This window comes from Oncorhynchus clarkii, chromosome 29 (assembly GCF_045791955.1).
Source record: "Oncorhynchus clarkii lewisi isolate Uvic-CL-2024 chromosome 29, UVic_Ocla_1.0, whole genome shotgun sequence".
Lineage (NCBI taxonomy): Eukaryota > Metazoa > Chordata > Actinopteri > Salmoniformes > Salmonidae > Oncorhynchus > Oncorhynchus clarkii.
In genome coordinates this window covers 23017209-23038102 of record NC_092175.1, presented here as the reverse complement: position 1 = coordinate 23038102, position 20894 = coordinate 23017209, and the positions used below count along the sequence as shown (strand labels likewise).

Below are 20894 nucleotides of genomic sequence, written 5' to 3'. Positions count from 1 at the left end.
GTATTAGTCGGAACTAGAAAACTCTGATATTTCCGATATGCTATTTGGTTGTAGTTTTACACGTCCCACTTTCAAAGACAGTGCAAGTCAGCAATGTTGGAGTTTCCTAGTTCCAACTTGTCTTTGAACGCGGCATAATATAAGAACGGATTTTGTTTTTGTTTTTGTGATGAACAAGCTTTTATTTGTATTTTACATAGCTTAAACATACCTACTATCACATTGTTAACATTGTGTACATTGTGACTGAAATAATTTAAAATACTTTATCTGGGCTTGATTGAGTTTGACTGGCGTGAACTCCGGACTGACATTGTGTTTGTATACATTTCAGTAGGCTTACATTAAATAAGATGAGGACTGTAAGTGATTTATGGATGTGTAAGTACCTAGTGGCCCCCTTCACCCCAAATCATTCCAAAATTCATTGTGTTTTCAATGGTGTCTATGGCAACCTTATGTATTTTTTTCTTGTGTGCGCTGGTGTACTTTAAGATGGGTTGATTGAGCAAAGAATTTCCCCACAGACAGAGCAGAGGTCAGGCTTACAATTTACATTTAAGTCGTTTAGCAGACGCTCTCATCCAAAGTGACTTACAGTAGTGAGTGCATACATTTTCCACAATATTTCATACTGGTCCCCGGTGGGAATCGAGAGACTCTTCTCTGCCTCGTCAGCTTGTTGTTGTTGAGGCTCCCCAGAGGATCCACAATAGTCACGTCTCTCACCCTTGCCAGCCTTCCTTCTGAGAAGCAGTCAGTCACCCGGCTGTTATAAGAACGGGTATTCTACCAGCAGCACAAATTATGACATCACTCGTATGGTAATGAGGAATTCCTTAAAAATATAAGCCTGAATTTCAAAACATTGCAATGTGGACAACTCATTCAAAAGATATTGAGGTTTAATCAATGGCCACTTTTATGGTGCCAACAAGAAAAGTCAATAAGTAATTTATGAAAACAATAAAACAATATATGGTTAACTTTTGCGGGGGAATACAATATTGGGATGCAGAGACAACTTTTATACCTGCCTCAGCTAAAGTGGGTTGGGAAATACTCTGTAGGGTCTCTACACGAACAAAATATGTTTCGTTTTGGAGGGGGACTGTGTCCCACCGCCTGCTGAGGGTTTTCACTCCACCCCCTCCGTAGCCCCCTGTGTAATACATTGTACATAGAATACATATTGGATTGTAGAGAGAAAACCTTTTACCCGTATCATCTGAAGTCGGGTGGAAAATACTCAGTAACGTCTCTACTAACCAAATATGTGTAACTTTGGAGGGGGACTGTGTTATAGACATATGCATTTAGTCTTGAATGTTATATTAATTCCAAAATAATAAATTAATGTACTGTTATTTTGATGAATATCAGTTGGGAAGACAAAACACTATAACACTTTTTCTTTTGCTTACCCTGCTCGCTTCCAGTGTGAAATAAAATGCCATTTAATTCGAGACTTTCATGCACTCTTGCCTTGCCCCAATGGAGGTACCAAATACCAATTATTAGCAGTTGATTAGTCGAGAAGTCAACTGCTTCAAAAACACAATGTAAACAATGATGGACTAACATATCTGTTAAACAAATTAGATTAACGTAATGGAAATGGCTGCAACTTTACACATATAAACCAGCCCAAGTCCAGTCCTGACATGAACCAAAAATGCATCATGTCAATCACTTGGCCTGACAAAATAAAATATTTTTTAGGCAGTATGCTAGTAAAATCATGTTGATGTATGTTTATATCACCCCAATTATGTACAGCCTTCTAACAATTTTCTTAAACCCACCTCTCCAAATTGTCATTTCTTAGAAAAAGTTATTATTACTTAGCCTTTGTATTGTCTTATTTAAAGAGCTTGGTTGTGTATGTGTGCCATTCAGAGGGTGAATGGGCAAGACAAAATATTTAAGTGCCTTTGAATAGGGTATGGTAGTAGGTGCCAGGCACACCAGCTTGTGTCAAGAACTGCAACACTGCTGGTCAACATGGGCCAGCATCCCTGTGGATGCTTTCGACACCTTGTAAAGTCCATGTCCCAACAAATTAAGGCTGTTCTGAAGCCAAAAGGGGAGATATGTCCATACTGTATGCACAAAAAGCTTATTTCTCTCAAATGTTGTGCACAAATTTGTTTACATCCCTGTTAGTGAGCATTTTTTCTTTGCCAAGATAATCCATCCACCTGACAGGTGTGGCATATCAAGAAGCTGATTAAACTGCATGATCATTATACAGGTTCACCTTGTGCTGAAGACAATAAAAGGACAAATAAAATAAAATTGTATTAGTCACATGCGCCGAATACAACAGACCTTACAGTGAAATTCTTAATTATGAGCCCCTAACCAACAGTGCAGTCTCTAAAATGTAAAGTTTTGTCACACAACACAATACCACAGATGTGTCAAGTTTTGAGGGAGTGCGCAATTGGCATGCTGACTGCAGGAATGTCCACCAGAGCTGTTGATTATGTGGCCTATTTAAAAAAAGAACAATGATAAACAGGGAATATAAAACAAGAAGACAGAAGATATGGTGAAGTAAGGAGTTTTATTAAAAAGCAGACTTCTCAATATTGCATTTGAAAGAAATCAGTTACTCTTGAACTACACAAATGTCAACCTCAACTAAAACTGATGGTGGAAGGAAAAAACATAACGAGGATGGAGATTTTGTATTCTTTATGCAACATCAAAAGTGTCATCTTGTGTTTCTCTTGTATATATTATTGATGCTTGAGTTAGAAAGCGCATACACATTTTAATCATCGTCATTTAAAATTTAAAGCAGTCACAGAGTTCCATTAAAACCATTTTGCCAGGTTCCAACCCTAAGGAACCCAATCTCTAAGAGATCGACAAATGTCAAGTCACTTGTCCTATAGATTTGTCAAGTAGGCTAAGTTACCCCAAAGCGCTGCTCTAGGATCAGCTTAAGCTACCCTCATCCTGAACAAGACATTTAGGAGTAAAAACACAGCAGGTCCTGGATCAGTACTTAAGTGGAACTTCTATCTAAAAACAATCAGGTTCTCAATCAAATCTACAGCAGCTGAGAGAGGTGCACTGAGAACCAATAAGTTGCCTTAAGCCAGTGTTTCCCAACTCCTGTCCTCGAGTACCCCCAACAGTACATATTTTTGTTGTGGCCCTAGACAATCACAACTGATTATACTTGTCAACTTATCATCAAACCTTTGAGAAGTTGAATCAGGTGTTTTTGCCCGGGACTAAAACAAAACGGTGTGCTGTTAGGGCTACTCGAGGACCGGAGTTGGGAAACGCTGGCCCAGGTAATCCTGAGGGCTGGAGTTGGAACTGCCACGGGCCTCCACTCTGGAGTAAGTAGCTCACATGGACCAATAGCAAAGCTGGAAGCAACAAGGCAGGAATTAGCAGGAGCCCAGCTATTGACGACAGATCTCCCATAGTGCACGTGGGTCCTCCCTGTTCTGATTGTCAGCGCTCTGAGCACATGGCTTTGAAGGTTGCTCCCAGAGACTTAAGTCTGTCGTCCAACCTTCTCTCTTACATTTTTTAAATTAAATGTATTTATTCTTTATTTTAATGGCATTATGTCCAAAGACAAACAAACAAACTTAGTGCAGTTATTTTCTTAGTCTGTCCATAGGTTCACATGCACATCCATTGCAATAGTCAGTCTTCCAATTCCTCAGACTTTACTGTAGTAAGCTGGGTGGGTTTATGCTAACAGTCAATAGGTTTTGTATTGGTAGACAAAATGGACACTCATTCATGGCCGTCTGCTTTGTCAGAAGCGACCATAGCAAAGAGCTTGATATAATTTCGAAGTAAAATGTGTCAAGATCATAGACTTTAATAAGGTAGGAATAATGGGTGTCTGGGTATCAGCATGCATTACAGACATTTAACAAAAAGCCTGTTGTTACTGAGGCTGATCCTATTTCAACATGTCGAAAATCCATATGAAAGGACTTGTAGTTACTGTATTTTAGAACCTCTCCTTTCAGGACTAAAAGCCAAACCAGGGGTACTGAGTTAGAGCTGTGTAGAAGTGTGTACTGTAGGAATTGGGTAACCATATGCCACACAAAGCAGTTGGTTATGGGGAACACTTAACAGCTCAGATTACTGTGTGCAGACTGTTGACATTGCATTGCCAAATGGTGGATTTACACACCCACTCAGCACAATCCCATATTCTATCCTACTCATTGAATTCATAGGTTTTGTTGGACAAGCTGGACCAAAATGCAATGTCAGATTATCGCTGATTTCTGGTAGTCAATAGGCCTCTATTTGAAGAAATAGCAAAGTGCTACACTAACGTAAACACAGTAAATTATAGCATTGTATTATGTTACATATGGGACAGAACTTTATTTCTTCAGCCACCACAAAAAGAGCTCATTCTCTTTCGGTTAGCCACAACATTCTCTGAGCTTCACTCAGTTTTCTAGTGCAACATCATTTCATTTCCAACTTCACCCCCACAAAAAGACGTTAGGGCGAGAGCTAAGAGTACAGTTTGTGAGGGTGTTTTTTGGGGGCTTGGAAAGAATCAGGTACAGAAGATGCAGAAAGGCAGGCAGGAAGCGGATCAGATATAAACAAGTTGAAGCATTAAAAAAGGTAAATAAACAAAGAGAATGTACATAAGGGCTCCTATGGGTGAAAGTCTGTACTACTGTAGCCTACTCCATGGGTCGTCTGAAGCTTTTCCAGTCTTTGTGGACATTTATGGTGATAACTGTTTGAGTGTGTGATATATCTTGCAGATTGATCAAGTTCACATGTTATCCAAGTTGTTTTGAAATAACAAAGTGACACCAATAACTAAATAACCTGCCACTCAAGCAGTATAGACCACTACTGACAAGTCATGGAGTAAACCTGGTTGTTATACGATCCAGTAGCATGAAACTAACAAAGGTTTCTAATATATGTGATAATATGTCACTATTGTAGTCTGTCAGATTCTCTAGACCTATACAAGCAGTTCCATGCAAAATGTCACAGTATTGTTTTTCTCGAGTTTACACATGTTTTGCTGAGATTTAGGAAGGCAAATGGTTCGGGGCATAAGTCCAAAGTCATTATTATTATTTGCTTACAAGAACACAGTTCTTAAAGCCTTAGGGGTTATTTTCCAAGAAAAAGCAAGACATCTCCATCCTAACCTCACCTGCCAATGTATTCTGAGAAAACAGAGCCTATTTCCCGTCAGCATCATTTACATTAGCATTCAGAACTGTACATAAAACTCTCCATTATGTCATTAGGACTCTAAAGCTAGTTTCTGTATTTGTTGATGTCCCAATGCAAACAGATGGTGACTAAGCACAACACTCTCTCCCCCTGCAGTCTCAATTAAGGCACTGATCCCCGCCCCTTCTTCAGAACAGGAAAACTCACCTCCCTAATGACAGTATTTTACTGGAAAGCCATTTCACTTCCCCTTAGAGCCAGTAGTGGTTGCACATGCAAATTGACCAAAGGAGTCGATTTGCAGTTATTACCTCTATATTACAGGTTTGGTTTACAGTCTATCTTTCCTATCTTATTAGTGATTTGCAACAAGCAGGTTTACTTATAGATGAATAGAGATTGAGAACAAGGAAGATAATTGGTTTCTTGTCGGGATGTGGATAGAATAAGTATATAGGCCTACAGTACAAACATTGCTAGTTTGACTGTATATTTGGAGATTTTCCACAATGGAAGACTTTCACAGTGCTACTTTATTGAAATCACACAAGCAGCTCTAGTGGCCTCTAGAGGGAAAGTCAGATACCCCACCTTTGTTTTCAAAGAAGTGTCATGTTATTCCATTCTCTGGCCCACTTTTAAATGAGTACATACAACACTGTACAAGGTGCTAGAAAATAGTTATCTTGTGGTACCAAGATACTGTATTTTACTGTACAGTACTGTTCCCGTACTCTACCAAGGCTAGGTGAAGCAGTTCTACAGTTCACATTTACCCATAGTCCCACACACCCATTCACCCATCCCCCTCCCCTGCCTTATTCTCCTATGCAGGTCACATTTCTCCAAAAAATACTCTTGTAAACATTTTTGTTTTCTCATTACCTAGTGCAATTATAACCCTGTGCTCCTTATTAAAGAAACCGGACCATGTTAATGCCTCCCCAAAAGAACCATACAACAGGATCATATAGATATTCAATACAACATAACGGGCCCAGTCTAAAAAATGGCACATATAATAAAGCATTTGAATTTGACAGAGGAAATGTGATCTTGTTGTTTCATTGTTATGAGATCCCAAGTCAATATGATAACTGCCAGCGTCTTGAATCGTGGCTTAGTGTAGGCTGATTGACATTGATATTCGCTTCTAAAACCAGATCAATCTTATTTTCACTGAATATAGAACAATAACATATGACAAACATGATGTGCTTTTGCATTATAAGACTATAAGACAACAATTCAAAGCAAGGCTTTTCAGAAGGCTGACCATTAAAATTATTGTCTTGGAAGTTGATTATTTAGGTTTTTGGGACCACTCCAATTCTACTGGCTCCTTACCTTATGTTTTTACCCAGGTCTTATGATCAAGTACACATTCATAAACTACAACATACAGTGTGGGTGTCTGATAGGCCTATCAATGTGTTACCCCAAGCAACTTATTCCGGTGGGTTATCGACCAACCATTTTCGTTAGAAGCTATTTATAGACTTCTTCCCTACTTTTGGCAAAAAGTAACAGAGCGAGAACAGACAAAATATATAAAAACTAAAGTGCAACAAAACTAGTAAATGTCGCTGTGCAACATTTTGTCTCTCGTCTCCCCCCTGCCGTAGAGCAACAGTCGCCGTCAGCATGACCGACCATCCAAGTCCACAAACCTCAAATCCTCCAATCGAACACGGAGATATGGGGGCAAATTTCAGTTAGCCTACTTCTTTAGAACAGTCTAGGCATCTCCATAAGCTCCCCATCAATCTCTTCCTATAACCTCTTCAAGTGCAAATGCAATAAGCCAACAGAAATGTATCATATTAGTTTCATTCAATAAATTACAAAAAACAAATAGCGGATGCAAGAAAGCTGTAGGCTGGGTGCTGTAGTCTTAGTGCTGATCCTTTCGAGCACGCCGTGACGCTAGTAAAACCGTGCTTTTCACCGGCAACTCACTTTGAAGTCCTCACTACTATGTAGTATGCTCAATTCAGCATGTCTCTAGTGCCCTCCACCCCAGATGAAAGCCAGGCCATACCCAAGTTAACAAACCTGGGTGAAACACAGGCGAAATGCATGACTCTGAAAAGAAACGCATATATAAAGGTACCTCCTTCCATATTAATGATATATCTTCAGGCAACTGCAGCTGTTGTTTCTTTTCTGTATGCATATTCATAAGTGGCTCTGTTGTTGATGTATTTTAGAATCTCTGTATTCGTTTTGCATGCAAGCTTTCTGTTAGTGCATGTTCGTGTCTCTGACATTTCCATGACTCAGTCTGTGTTACTGTGTACTATTGTAAGGGTATGCTAAGTTTGCAAGCACTGTTAATCTGATTTGTCAGAGTCTCAGATGCATCAGTACTGTATTAGAGGTTAAAATCACAAGGTGTGTGGGAAACAGTGATTGTGCGTGTGTGTATATGTATTGTATGTACGTGCGTCTATCCGTTAAAAGACACAGGCATTGCATTGACTGGCCAATCGAAGATGACGTCATCTTGTCTAAGGATGATCCATAGACAAAAAGCTCTTCGTGTTTCCAGATAATCTTTTCAATTGCGTGGAAAACCACAACCCTTAAGCAACACAAAGGGAGGTTAAAAGTTTCTTCTCTCTCTCTCACAACATCACACGCTATTTTTTTTCCCAACGTGAAATTGTTCAACTGATTTGCTGTATGTTGCGACGAGATCGTATTATATCTTCCAAGAATTTGTGTGGCACTTTAAGAAGGAATATGGTAAATTGTATTAAATACACTGAGCCATGTTGCTGCTGTAGAGTACTGTATGTTTAGTCCCTCACACCCCCAGTGTAGTGTGATCTGTTTCAAGGTTACTTAGGTTATTTATAGAACCCATGCTGCTTTCCTAGAAAGAGGACTATCATTTTACAGTCTTATCTGACCCACACTCCATAGATGTACAGTAACTGTTACTGTTGTGTAGCAAGTTCTACAACTATGCAGGAAGGATAACACAACAGTGTTACTTTTTTCAGTTTTAACTACAATGTGGTCTTGAAGATGAATACTAAAAATAGTCCGGAGAAAATTACCTGATGTCTCAGGTCTAAAGTAAAGTTCTTCCATGTTCAAATGAGAGATTTTTTAATTCTCGCTAAGTAATTCTGTTTGTTCCCCAGCAATGCTTGTGTCTGTTCAACATAGCACATCTTGTACTCCCTGCCCTGCTAAAGAATACACCGTGTGTGTGTGTTGTACTGTAAGTTCTGAGAGCATGGCTTTTTGTACTGAGAGGTTACCTTAGGAAAGGGCGGAGGAGGAGGAGGGGTGGAAGAGGAGAGAAAGAGCGAGTGAAAGAAAGTGTTGTGGTGGATGGATCAGAGATAGACGCCAGAGGATGTTCACTGCCCGTTCATTCTCAGGTCCTCTCCTAACTCCTTCCCTTCCTGTCCTGGGGCCATGTCACCCCGCCCCCCGGCCTCGCCTCCCGGCATCAAGGCCCCCTCCAACCCAGCCTCTTCCTCCTCCTCCTCTTCCTCCTGTTCCTCCTCCCCTGCCTGGGGACCGACAATTTCTGCGTCCACTCCCTCCCCTCCAGCCTCCCCCAACCCTGGGCTGACTGTGTCCAACAGAGAGTGAGTCCTGCGTGGGTCCTTCTGCTCCGAGTACAGCCTCTGGTCCAGGGACAGGCTAGAGGGGGTCAGGGATTTAAAATCGGTTTCGAAGGGGAGCACCACGCCAGGTCCGGCGGCTCCCAGGGCCAGGCCCAGGCCCACACCAGCAGCCACCCCTACACCGGCCCGGTAGACCTCCATACCATCAGGCAGCATGGACTTGATCTTGGGCAGCCAGCGTTTGCGAACGCGCCGCGCGTTGGTGCACATGTCTGCGGCGATCACGTTCATCTCACTCTCTTTGAAGTTGGGTGCAAAGTTCTGACAGTAGACTGAGAGAGAGAGAGAGAGAGAGAGAGAGAGAGAGAGAGAGAGAGAGAGAGAGCGACAGAGAGCGACAGAGAGCGACAGAGAGCGACAGAGAGCGACAGAGAGAAAAAGACAAAGAGAAAGAACAAGAGACAGAGACAGAGGGAGAGAAAAAGAGAGAGCGAGACAGAAAGATACAGAGAGAGAGAAAGAGACAGAAAGAGACAAAAAGATTTTTTTAAATAACCCGCTGTTTTGCCTGTGTCTCAGTCTATATGAATAGTTGATCAAAACCCCCAAAAATGAATATTACAGTATGTTACAGTATGATTTTTTTAAATGTTTTTTTTAAAATGTACTCACACTTTCATAAATGCTTGTGTTTTCATAACCTAAAATTGCTAATGGCTACAGACTAGTCTGGAACATCACACTTCTTAATTCAAAGTCTCATAAACCATCTACAATAGTTTGACTCTGAAACAGTAACATCATTCAACAGAGGCTGCCATCCCCCTGAACCATTATCCTCCATTCTAAACAACCAGATATTTGATCATGTAAGATCACCGTTTGACCAACTTCAGACTCACGTTTGACAGCGTTGAGCACACGGCTGTCCAGAGGTTTCCTACTGGGGTCACTGGTGGAAGAGCGGATGCCAGTCCCACAACTGTTAGCCAGGGTGTTCCTGCAGGCACACAGAGCCAACACCAGAGGGCAGCATGAACACCACTTTCATTTGAAACGTCCGCACTGCAAAACGTAGGTTTATGTTGACTTGAGAAGATAGATTCATACATATATACTAAACTTTGTGCAAGTAATGGCATTGAAAACAAGGAATCTAAATGTAAGTTGGATATGTGTATGGATTCTGAGTCTGAATACGAGCGCATATGAAACAGACACTTCATCATGAAAACTATACTGATAAAGCTAACAGCTTCTGGATCTGAGTCACACCTAAAACATGTAAATCATTTAACTGTTAATCAATACCTTTTAGATTGGCTTTGACTTACCTGTCGAAGAAGGTGGCGAGCAGGCGACGCAGTAGGACTTTGTGTTTGATGCCAGCACACAGGTGACAGTTCATTAGCTGGCCCCGTGTCATAAACACAGATGTACCTTGGGTGGTGTGAGAGAGAGCTTCCTGATTGAAATAGGTTTCCCCATCACGACTCCATTACCCTATGTATTTCTATCGCTACTTTATAACCCAACTATCATTTCTTTCATTAAACATTTATGCTGTAAAAGTACTCTCACCGAGACAGTGCTATTTCACCCCATCACTTATCTTCATTCCCATCACTTATTTTATGTGACACCTCTTGAATAAATAAGATTTCCATCGTATTCATTACAAACATCAACTTGAACATTTCATACAGCATTTGATCTAATCTCTACCTTCTACCTCAACCCTTTTACCAAAGACTAACAGAGACCTCAGCCTTGCTACTTCAAAAAAACTGGTCTCATCTAACCAGTATTCACCAATCCACCTCTCATTCTCTCCTCCTGCTGCCTACCTCCCACCAGCTCCAGTTTCTCCCCCGGGTCTCCTTCGGTGTAGAGCTTGGGGTGGCAGCGGTAGCCGATCTGGCTGACGAGGCTGGCGGGCAGGGCCACCAGGTCCCTACGGATCAGCACACAGGAGCGGCTCTCCAGGGACAGGGGCATGGCTGCCATCTCTGGCTTTTCCTGGACTAGAGAGGGACAGGTGAGGAGAGGGAGTGGGTTAACTCTGTAGTGGAAGAAATCATAAGTGTTATGGAAATAACAATAAACCCTTTCTAAAGAGTGGGAGGCAAAATCTCCCTGGGTGAAATACAGAGAGACAGGCAGACCTACAGGCTACGATCTAGTCCTTCTACAGTGCTCTTACATATTTCAAGGAGAAAGCTAGATAGAATTTAACATCAGCCTACACACAAGGTTAAGGTGATCTCCATTAAAAGTGAGGGTGTTTAATAAATGATTCAAGGCCTAGCACAGCTAAGTTCCAGATTCGCAACGTGCCGTATCAGCATCTTGAGAGACACAGGGGGGATTAATTTCCCTCCCAAAACCTTCACATTGACCTCTAAGATGGCCAGCACACACTCTCACTCTCACTCTCTCTCTCTCTCTCTCTCTCTCTCTCTCTCTCTCTCTCTCTCTCTCTCTCTCTCTCTCTCTCTCTCTCTCTCTCTCTCTCTCTCTCTCTCTCTCTCTCTCTCTCTCTCTCTCTCTCTCTCTCTCTCTCTCTCTCTCTCTCTCTCTCTCCCTCTCTCTCTCACACACATATCCCACAATGTCACCCTGGGGTGTTCTGACTGATTGTAGATAGAATGGATTTCATAAATATCTGAAACTCTAGACTTAGACAAACCTGTCCAATAGCAATGCCCTCTGCAACAAAAAATAAAAACCTCTGCAGTAGGGACAGTGGGGTGTTTTAATGTCGGTGTGTGTGTGTGCGCGCATGAGTGTGCGGAAAGTATTCAGAACCCTTGACTTTTTCCACATTTTGTTAAATTACAGCCTAAAATGAGTTCAATAGTTTCTAAAAAATAAAAAAATAAATATCACATTTACCTAGGTTTTACTCAGAACTTTGCTGAAGTACCTTTGGCAATGATTACACCCTCGAGCCATCTTGGATATGACGCTACAAGCTTGGCACATATGTATTTGGGGAGTTCCTCCCATTCTTCTCTGCAGATCCTCTCAAGCTCTGTCAGGTTGGATGGGGAGTGTTGCTGCACAGCTATTTTTATGGTTCTCCAGAGATGTTCGATCGGTTTCAAGTCTGGGCTCTGGCTGGGCCACTCAAGGACATTCAGAGACGTACTGAAGCAACACCTGCGTTGTCTTGGCTGTGTGCTTATGGTCGCTGTCCTGTTAGAAGGTGAACCGTTGCCCTAGTCTGAGGTCCTGAGCGCTCTGGAGCAGGTTTTCATCAAGGATATCTCTGTACTTTGCTGCATTCATCTTTCCCTCGATCCTAACTGGTCTCCCAGTCCCTGCCGCTGAAAAACATCCCACAGCATGATGCTGCCACCACCATGCTTCACCGCAGGGATGGTGCCAGGTTTCCTCCAGATGTGAAGCTTGGCATTCAGGCCAAAGAGTTCAATCTTGGTTTCATTAGACCAGAGAATCTTGCTTCTCATGGTCTGAGTCCTTTATATGGCTTTTGGCAAACTCCAAGCGAGCTGTCATGTGCCTTTTACTGAAGAGTGGCTTCCGTCCTGCCACTCTACCATAAAGGTCTGATTGGTGCAGTGCTGCAGAGATGGTTGTCCTTCTGGAAGGTTCTCCCATCTCCGCAGAGGAGTTGTCAGGGTGACCATCGGGTTCTTGGTCACCTCCCTGACAAAAGCCCTTCTCCCCCGATTGCTCAGTTTGGCCGGGCGGCCAGCTCTAGGAAGAGCCTTAATGGTTCCAAACTTCTTCCATTTAAGAATGATGGAGGCCACTGTGTTCTTGGGGACCTTCAATACTGCAGAAATGTTTTGGTACCCTTCCGCAGATCTGTGCCTCGACACAATCTTGTCTCGGAGATCTACAGACAATTCCTTCTACCTCATGGCTTGGTTTTTGCTCTGACATGCTTTGTCAACTGTGGGACCTTATATGGATAGGTGTGTGACTTTCCAAATCATGTCCACAGGTGGATTCCAATCAAGTTGTAAAAACATATCAAGGATAATCAATGGAAACAGGATACACCTGAGCTCAATTTTGAGTCTCATATCAAAGGGTCTGAATACTTATGTAAATAAGGTATTTCTGTTTTTTATTATCGACATTTTCAAAATGCTTGCAAATGTATTAAAAATCTGTTTCACTTTGTCATTATGGGGTATTGTGTGTATATTGATAAAGAAAAATAAATAATTTGATTCATTTTTGAATAAGGCTGCAACATAACAAAATGTGGAAAAAGTCAAGGGATCTGAATAATTTTCGAATGCAATGTATGTGTGCGTGCGTGTGTGTGCATAAAAGCCAATTCATGCTCGATCCGAAGATGGAGAGTATGATGCAATTGCGGAGCCGCCGGAGGCATGCAGAGGCCAAATTGAGCTCTGTACCGCATTGCCGTGCGCCACCTACATTTTTTAACAATGTGGACGCCTCCGTATAGCACCGCATTGACATGATTGGTTGATGGTAGGTGGTGGCAGGAGATCCAGTATAAAAACAAACTCACTTCCTTTACAACTTCCTTCACAACAGCTTTGCTCGCAATAAGTATAAATGCCCTGAAAACTGCAGATGCTATATTGCAGTAAATGCTGTACAGCCTCTGCAGAAGTCGGATTGACCATGCAAAGCCTTTTAGTTGTATAATTAATACAGTAACTATAACCTCATATAACATTTTCGTAAGTCTACATAAATAAGACTATTTAAAGCCCACCATCAAATGAGCATGACAAGACACAATGCTAATAGTGCACAATGTTCATGATTGATGTTATGAGATGCATTATATGAAATCCCATTTTATGAGGCCACGTGACATAATTTATGACACATTCATGATTTTGTAAAAACAATGTATAGGTCAGCCTGGAAGACTGGCATGCACGGCTATCAAAGTGTTATCTGATACAAGATTACTAACCTGATCCATTCTCCAGCTCACACACAACACTCAGTAATGTGTTCATTAAAAATTGCCCCTTAAAACCAATTTTATACATGGCTGTTTTTGTGTGTATAAGGTGAATGAATTTACCTAACATGCATATTCTTGATTCTAACAATGAAAAATGAAAAATATATTGCTTAATTTTTGCATGTTTCATGAACAGTGTTGGGGTAATGTGTTATAAAGTGACATGCTACTGTACTCTGATAACTTTTTTGTGGTAAAGAAATAACCTAACAACAGTAGTTTTTCAATTTAAGTAATCAGTTACTATGTTACTTTTTCAAATAAGTAACTACTTACTTTTACAATACTTCTAAATGTTTCCATATATAGACACACCCTATGTGTTTTAATAAAATCAACTATATGCACTGAGCTTGTATAATACGTTAAGTGTACTGTTTGATGAAATAATTAAGACACATAAATGACTCAAGAGGGAGCCAGAGATCAAGATAACCAGAAGAAAAAACCTGTTCCCAACCGTCCCCCTTCCGCTCCTACTGGCCTTTGCCTTTTTCATGTGGAGGGCCAATTTACAATTTATCTTACAATTTCTACCGATCTGCGTGCCAGTTATGATTTTCATAAGCACATTTTCATGGAACAGTTTAATTTCAATTATAATAATGTATTTTAGATATATTGCAAACTAGGTCAAAATAACCTACATAAAGCAAACAAACAAAAACAGGTAGAAAATATCTTGATAGAAATAAATATCCTATAAATCACTGGCTACACATGGAGGATTGTTCATGTTCTCCAATCGCATTCATCTCTCTACTCTGCCTGTCTTCAACAAACTTGAAACATTGTATCAACTATCAACTGGGTATGGCCTGCAACTGGGTCTAGCAAACTTACAACATTGTATAAATTACTCTGGGTTCTCAAAGTTTCCTGTGCCAGTAAGCTTCAGACAGACACAGCTGTATTTGTGCAAGGGATAAGAAGTAATCTTTTTTTTATGACGTTTACACTGGATCAGAGCATGACATTTTTCCCATTCACACCGAGAGTCGGTGGTTATTGAAAGGGGTAGAGCTGGATAGATTTTTCAAATACATTGAGGAACTATTGTCATTCTTAAAGGATGTCAACTATTCTGCCTGCGGATATGGAATCCTGACCTGTTCACCGGACGTGCTACCTGTCCCAGACCTATTATTTGACCATGATGGTCATTTATGAACATTTGAACATCTTGGCCATGTTCTGTTATAATCTCCACCCGGCACAGCCAGAAGAGGACTGGCCACCCCTCATAGCCTGGTTCCTCTCTAGGTTTCTTCCTAGGTTTTGGCCTTTCTAGGGAGTTTTACCTAGCCAACGTGCTTCAACACCTGCATTGCTTGCTGTTTGGGGTTTTAGACTGGGTTTCTGTACAGCACTTTGAGATATCAGCTGATGTACGAAGGACTATATAAATCAATTTGATTTGATGTAAAAACAGACTTTGTTTACTTGCTGTTTGAGGTGAATAAAAAAAATACTTTGAGAAGCTCCAAAGTGGTGGTGCGTTAAAACAATTAGAAATACTATCATACATGCCCAAATGAGCACATTTATACTTTTGCGCGCAGGCCAGGTGGTTTAGGCCTACATGTATACGTAATCAGGTGTGTCCTTACTCAACAATATGACAGGAGCACTCCAAACAAAATACAATTAATAAATTGACAACCCATAAATGGAATGAAATAAACCAAAACTTGTTTCTCACAAGTGTAACATAGGTTGTGCGCTCTGCAAACAACGTGTCCACTCCGACAATGAGAATGACAAAAGACTGGAATAATAATATATTGAATGCATTAACAGAAATGACTGTAACCAAACAAACATTGCAGATTAGAAATTATAGGAATTAATGGTAAATGTACTACTGGTATATATATGGTGGTATATGTAATGGTTTTAATTAACAATCAAAGGGCAAACAATTCACACAATTAAGTTATAAAACATTGAATGCGCACAAATTGGCTGGAGACAAGCCTGGTGTATCTAAGCCACAATCCCTTCTTCTTGAATCAACATTTTTAATTATACCCAAGACACATTATTTTCACACCTACTGTAGGCCTAAGGATAACTCTCACTCTTGCCGATATCTGTCTAAGAGTGATGGACTGTACCATCTCCATGGCCTCCGCAATGGATTAGTCCAACGAGACAGGCGCGAATCAGTCACGTGTCTAGTGTGCCATGAATTTTTTGTTACAATTTTATTTTTTATTTTTTTTAATTTTACCCCTTTTTCTCCCCAATTTCGTAGTATCCAATTGTTGTAGTAGTCTCATCGCTACAACTCCCGTACGGGCTCGGGAGAGACGAAGGTTGAAAGTCATGCGTCCTCCGATACACAACCAACCAAGCCGCTGCTTCTTTAACACAGCGCACATCCAACCCGGAAGCCAGCCGCACCAATGCGCCGGAGGAAACACCGTGCACCTGGCCACCTTGGCTAGCGTACACTGCGCCCAGCCCGCCACAGGAGTCGCTGGTGCGCGATGAGACAAGGACACCCCTACCGACCAAGCCCTCCCTAACCCGGGCGACGCTAGGCCAATTGTGCGTAGCCCCACGGACCTCCCGGTTGCGGCCGGTTACGACAGAGCCTGGGCGCGAACCCAGGACTCTGATGGCACAGCTGGCGCTGCAGTACAGCGCCCTTAACCACTGCGCCACCCGGGAGGCCCCTTTTGTTACAATTTTTGACGGCTGAACTAAAAAAATCTCAGTCGAACAACAACCTATCGGCCCAAAAAATTGTAACATAACGGGTTACTTTTAATGCAAGTAATGTTGTAACATAACAAGTTACTTTTAAAAGTAACGTTCCCCATCAGTGCTCATGAAGTGAGATGTTGCAAGTGAGCCCTTGCTTTGACATGAAAGGATATTCTCATAACAAGAGGTAGTCAGAGAACTGGGCAGCACTTTATTTGATACCGTCCTGTAAAGTATTTGAAACAATTGGCAGTTTGGCAGGTGTTGGTATTCATTGTCGGTATTCATTTTGGGCTGCTTTGTACGAGTTCATTTGAAATGGTTAAATACAACTGGCAACTTTACACCAAATGGAACTTGTGCTTATTTTCCCTATGAAGTAATAGAAACCAGGAGGACTATATATGGTAATAATGATGACAGCAGCTAGGCAGTTATGTAAGGGATAAATGCAGACATTCTGTACATTATCTTGGAAATAATGGACAACGTAGTGGAGTTAATTCTTCCATGGTAATGTATAGAACAGAAGAGTTTATCCCGCTTATACCACAGTTACCAAATAAAACAATATTTACCGGTATAAATAAAACATTATTTACCGGTAGAAATAAAACATCTTCATTCATATTTTCATTTTTTATAACAAATTCATACTTTCTCATCTTTTGGTTGCTAGAGATGCGACCCAGTCGTTGACTCGATTAGTTCTATATTTAAGGACGCAACCCTGATGTTAATTCTATATGTTCCATTACTATGCTCACTAGCAATGTTCTTATCCCTTGCTTGCTAGCTAGCCAAATAGCTACAGTCAACAGTTACGACGTCTGCAGACAGCGAATAACAGCGAACTAGCTGAATTTGTATTTGCTTAAGCTGTTTTCTATTGACATTATTTTGGATACATCCATAACAATGAGCAGATGATGCCCAAATTTTGCTTGGCATTAGTGCCTTCTCTCAGGAAACTCGTCGATATAAATAGTTTGTTGCTAGCAAACCTGCCAATATGACAACCAATTAAAAAAATATCAGTTGCTGAAAACAGCTGGTCAGAAACAGAAACATGTCGGAGGATTTGACAACATAGCACCACTTGCGTCATGACTACCATAGAATTTCATGTTCATCATTCACCACATTAGGTCATCCCAAAAATATGTCTCTACAAAAACAAATCAATTGCTAGTTAGCTAGCAATGTTTTTCTTTGTTGGACCTGCTTTTACAATGTATCCAATTTCGGCTTTGTGTGATTGTTGGTTTAGCTTTCTGTAACTTTGTAGCAATGGTCTGCATATGTAGGTGCATTTTGCATCATGATTGCAAGGTTTCCCAGTATCTTTTCCAACTGTCCCGATATCTTGTCCAACCGTCCCGTTATTTGGTTTTAATGTCCATTCTAGAATGCTCTTCTAGCCAATCAGAAACGAGTATTCAACAATGCTGTGGTATAACATGTATTATATGTTATTTCTACCGGTAAATGTGTGCTTAAGCATTGTTTTCTTTGGTAACTGTGGTATATGCGGGATAAACACCTCCGTTCTGCACATTACCTTGGAATAATGAACTCCGCAAAGGGACTCGGCGGTCATCCATTCTTTTCAAGGTGATGTATAGAACGTCACATTTATCCCGCACATCAAAGTGAACACCAAGGAAATAGCTGGCAGTTAAACAAATGAGTAGCAGTTATACTAATATACAGTAACAGAGAACTGCATTATTAAGCAACAGTTGATACTTACTTCCGTATGGGTTGGCTGAGCGCCCATAGATCTGACTGTAGGCCTCTTCCGTGATCCCGTCATACGGCTCTTCCTCAAACTCCTCATCCTCATTCTGGTAGGAGGTTGGGCTGTCCGTGGTAGGCAGGCTGGAGGCCCCAGGACTGGACCTCTCTCCCCCTGCCACTGGATAGGGCTGCATCCCCGGGAAGATGGTGGTTCCCCCCGCCCCCGTGTAGAACAATGAGCTTCCCTTGGAGAGCCGCCCTCCCAGCTCAGATGAAGAGGACCCTTTCTTATGGTGACTCAGGCTGGGCAACGGATCGCACCCCTCCAGTTTGATCCTCCGCGTGGGCTGCACCAGGGAGGGGGACCAGCCCGGCGGCCCCAGGATGGACGTCCCTGACCCGGCCAGTGTGTTGTTACTGGGGCTCTGGGGCTCTGAGCCTGGTTGCTGCTCCTCCATGGCTGCCGTCTGAGAGTCACAGTGGGGCGAGTTGGCCTTAAACATCAGGTCCATGCCCCGCTCCACAATATGCTGGATCTGAAGATACCCGGCGGTGTACATCACCACCAGCTGCTCACTGGCTGCCATGGTCAGCTTTCCCGTGTAGCAGAAGGATAATATCAGCTGGAAGCAGGCGGGAGTCACCGACGAGGGCAGCTCAAACTGGCTCTTGGACGAGCTGCTAAACAGGTCTCGGAAGTAGAGGCTGCTGGCGGCTAGTACAGCCCGGTGGGCCTTGAAGGCCTGGCCTTTAACCAGGATGGAGACATCGCAGTACTGACCGAGCAGGCGCTGCTCATTGAGGGAGCCCAGCACCGTGCTGCCGAAGTTGGGGATCTCCAAGTGGAGCAGCTGGGACATGGTGGTGGAGAAAGAGGAGGAGGAGGAGGAGGAAGAGACTTCAGAGAGTCACCACTGACAGGGCCAGAGAAATGGACATCTGTACAAGGAGAGAAGGAGGGATGGATTAGACACATTGGAAAACTTGAGAAGAGAGGAGAATAGAGTATGTGAAAGACAGAGAGCAAAAAGAGACGTGAGACAGATAAGTGAAACCGATGTGTGAAACAGAGGGTACAGCGGGAAAGGGAGGAAGAGAGAGGGGGACGTTGGAGAGAGAGCAGAAAGAGACATGTGACAGAAGAATGTGTGTGAAGAGAGAGACATGGGAGAACTGCAGAAATATGGTATAAAAACATAAATTAAGGTAATATGCAAAGTAAGTATTCAAAGTAGTAGGCCTCAATGACCAAAAGAATAGTTAATATAATCAGTGTAATGATATACAGTGGGGCAAAAAAGTATTTAGTCAGCCACCAATTGTGCAAGTTCTCCCACTTAAAAAGATGAGAGAGGCCTGTAATTTTCATCATAGATACGCTTCAACTATGACAGACAAAATGAGAAAATAAATAAATAAATAATGAATTTATTTGCAAATTATGGTGGAAAATAAGTATTTGGTCAATAACAAAAGTTTATCTCAATACTTTGTTATATACCCTTTGTTGGCAATGACAGAGGTCAAACGTTTTCTGTAAGTCTTCACAAGGTTTTCACACACTGTTGCTGGTATTTTGGCCCATTCCTCCATGCAGATCTCCTCTAGAGCAGTGATGTTTTGGGGCTGTTGCTGGGCAACACGGACTTTCAACTCCCTCCAAAGATTTTCTATGGGGTTGAGATATGGAGACTGGCTAGGCCACTCCAGGACCTTGAAATGCTTCTTACGAAGCCACTCCTTCGTTGCCCGGGCGGTGTGTTTGGGATCATTGTCATGCTGAAAGACCCAGCCACGTTTCATCTTCAATGCCCTTGCTGATGGAAGGAGGTTTTCACTCAAAATCTCACGATACATGGCCCCATTCATTTTTTCCTTTACACGGATCAGTCACCCTGGTCACGTTGCAGAAAAACAGCCCCAAAGCATGATGTTTCCACCCCCATGCTTCACAGTAGGTATGGTGTTCTTTGGATGCAATTCAGCATTCTTTGTCCTCCAAACACGACGAGTTGAGTTTTTACCAAAAAGTTATATTTTGGTTTCATCTGACCATATGACATTCTCCCAGTCTTCTTCTGGATCATCCAAATGCTCTCTAGCAAACTTCAGACGGGTCTGGACATTTACTGGCTTAAGCAGGGGGACACGTCTGGCACTGCAGGATTTGAGTCCCTGGCGGCGTAGTGTGTTACTGATGGTAGGCTTTGTTACTTTGGTCCCAGCTCTCTGCCGGTCATTCACTAGGTCCCCCCGTGTGGTTCTGGGATTTTTGCTCACCGTTCTTGTGATCATTTTGACCCCATGGGGTGAGATCTTGCGTGGAGCCCCAGATCGAGGGAGATTATCAGTGGTCTTGTATGTCTTCCATTTCCTAATAATTGCTCCCACAGTTGATTTCTTCAAACCAAGCTGCTTACCTTTTGCAGATTCAGTCTTCCCAGCCTGGTGCAGGTCTACACTTTTGTTTCTGGTGTCCTTTGACAGGTTGAGTGGAGGACAGAGGAGCCTCTTAAAGAAGAAGTTACAGGTCTGTGAGAGCCAGAAATCTTGCTTGTTTGTAGGTGACCAAATACTTATTTTCCACCATAATTTGCAAATAAATTCATTAAAAATCCTACAATGTGATTTTCTGGATTTTTCCCCCTCATTTTGTCTGT

At 42.0% G+C, this 20894-nt stretch overlaps 1 protein-coding gene across 3 annotated transcripts in view; it reads right to left on the bottom strand.

The window, feature by feature from the left end:
* Positions 1-2550: 2550 nt before the first annotated feature.
* The window catches only part of LOC139387773 (nucleus accumbens-associated protein 2-like), a 56323-nt gene continuing 37979 nt past the window's right edge, over positions 2551-20894 (bottom strand). For all 3 annotated transcript variants that reach the window (XM_071134013.1, XM_071134014.1, XM_071134015.1), the window contains exons 2-6: positions 18248-19173; positions 10643-10819; positions 10130-10235; positions 9698-9795; positions 2551-9127 (exon numbers count right to left, since the gene is read on the bottom strand). In XM_071134013.1, coding sequence (XP_070990114.1) covers positions 8583-9127; positions 9698-9795; positions 10130-10235; positions 10643-10819; positions 18248-19094 — 1773 coding nt within the window. In that variant the 5' untranslated portion in view covers positions 19095-19173 and the 3' untranslated portion in view covers positions 2551-8582. The remainder of the gene's footprint in view (positions 9128-9697; positions 9796-10129; positions 10236-10642; positions 10820-18247; positions 19174-20894) is intronic.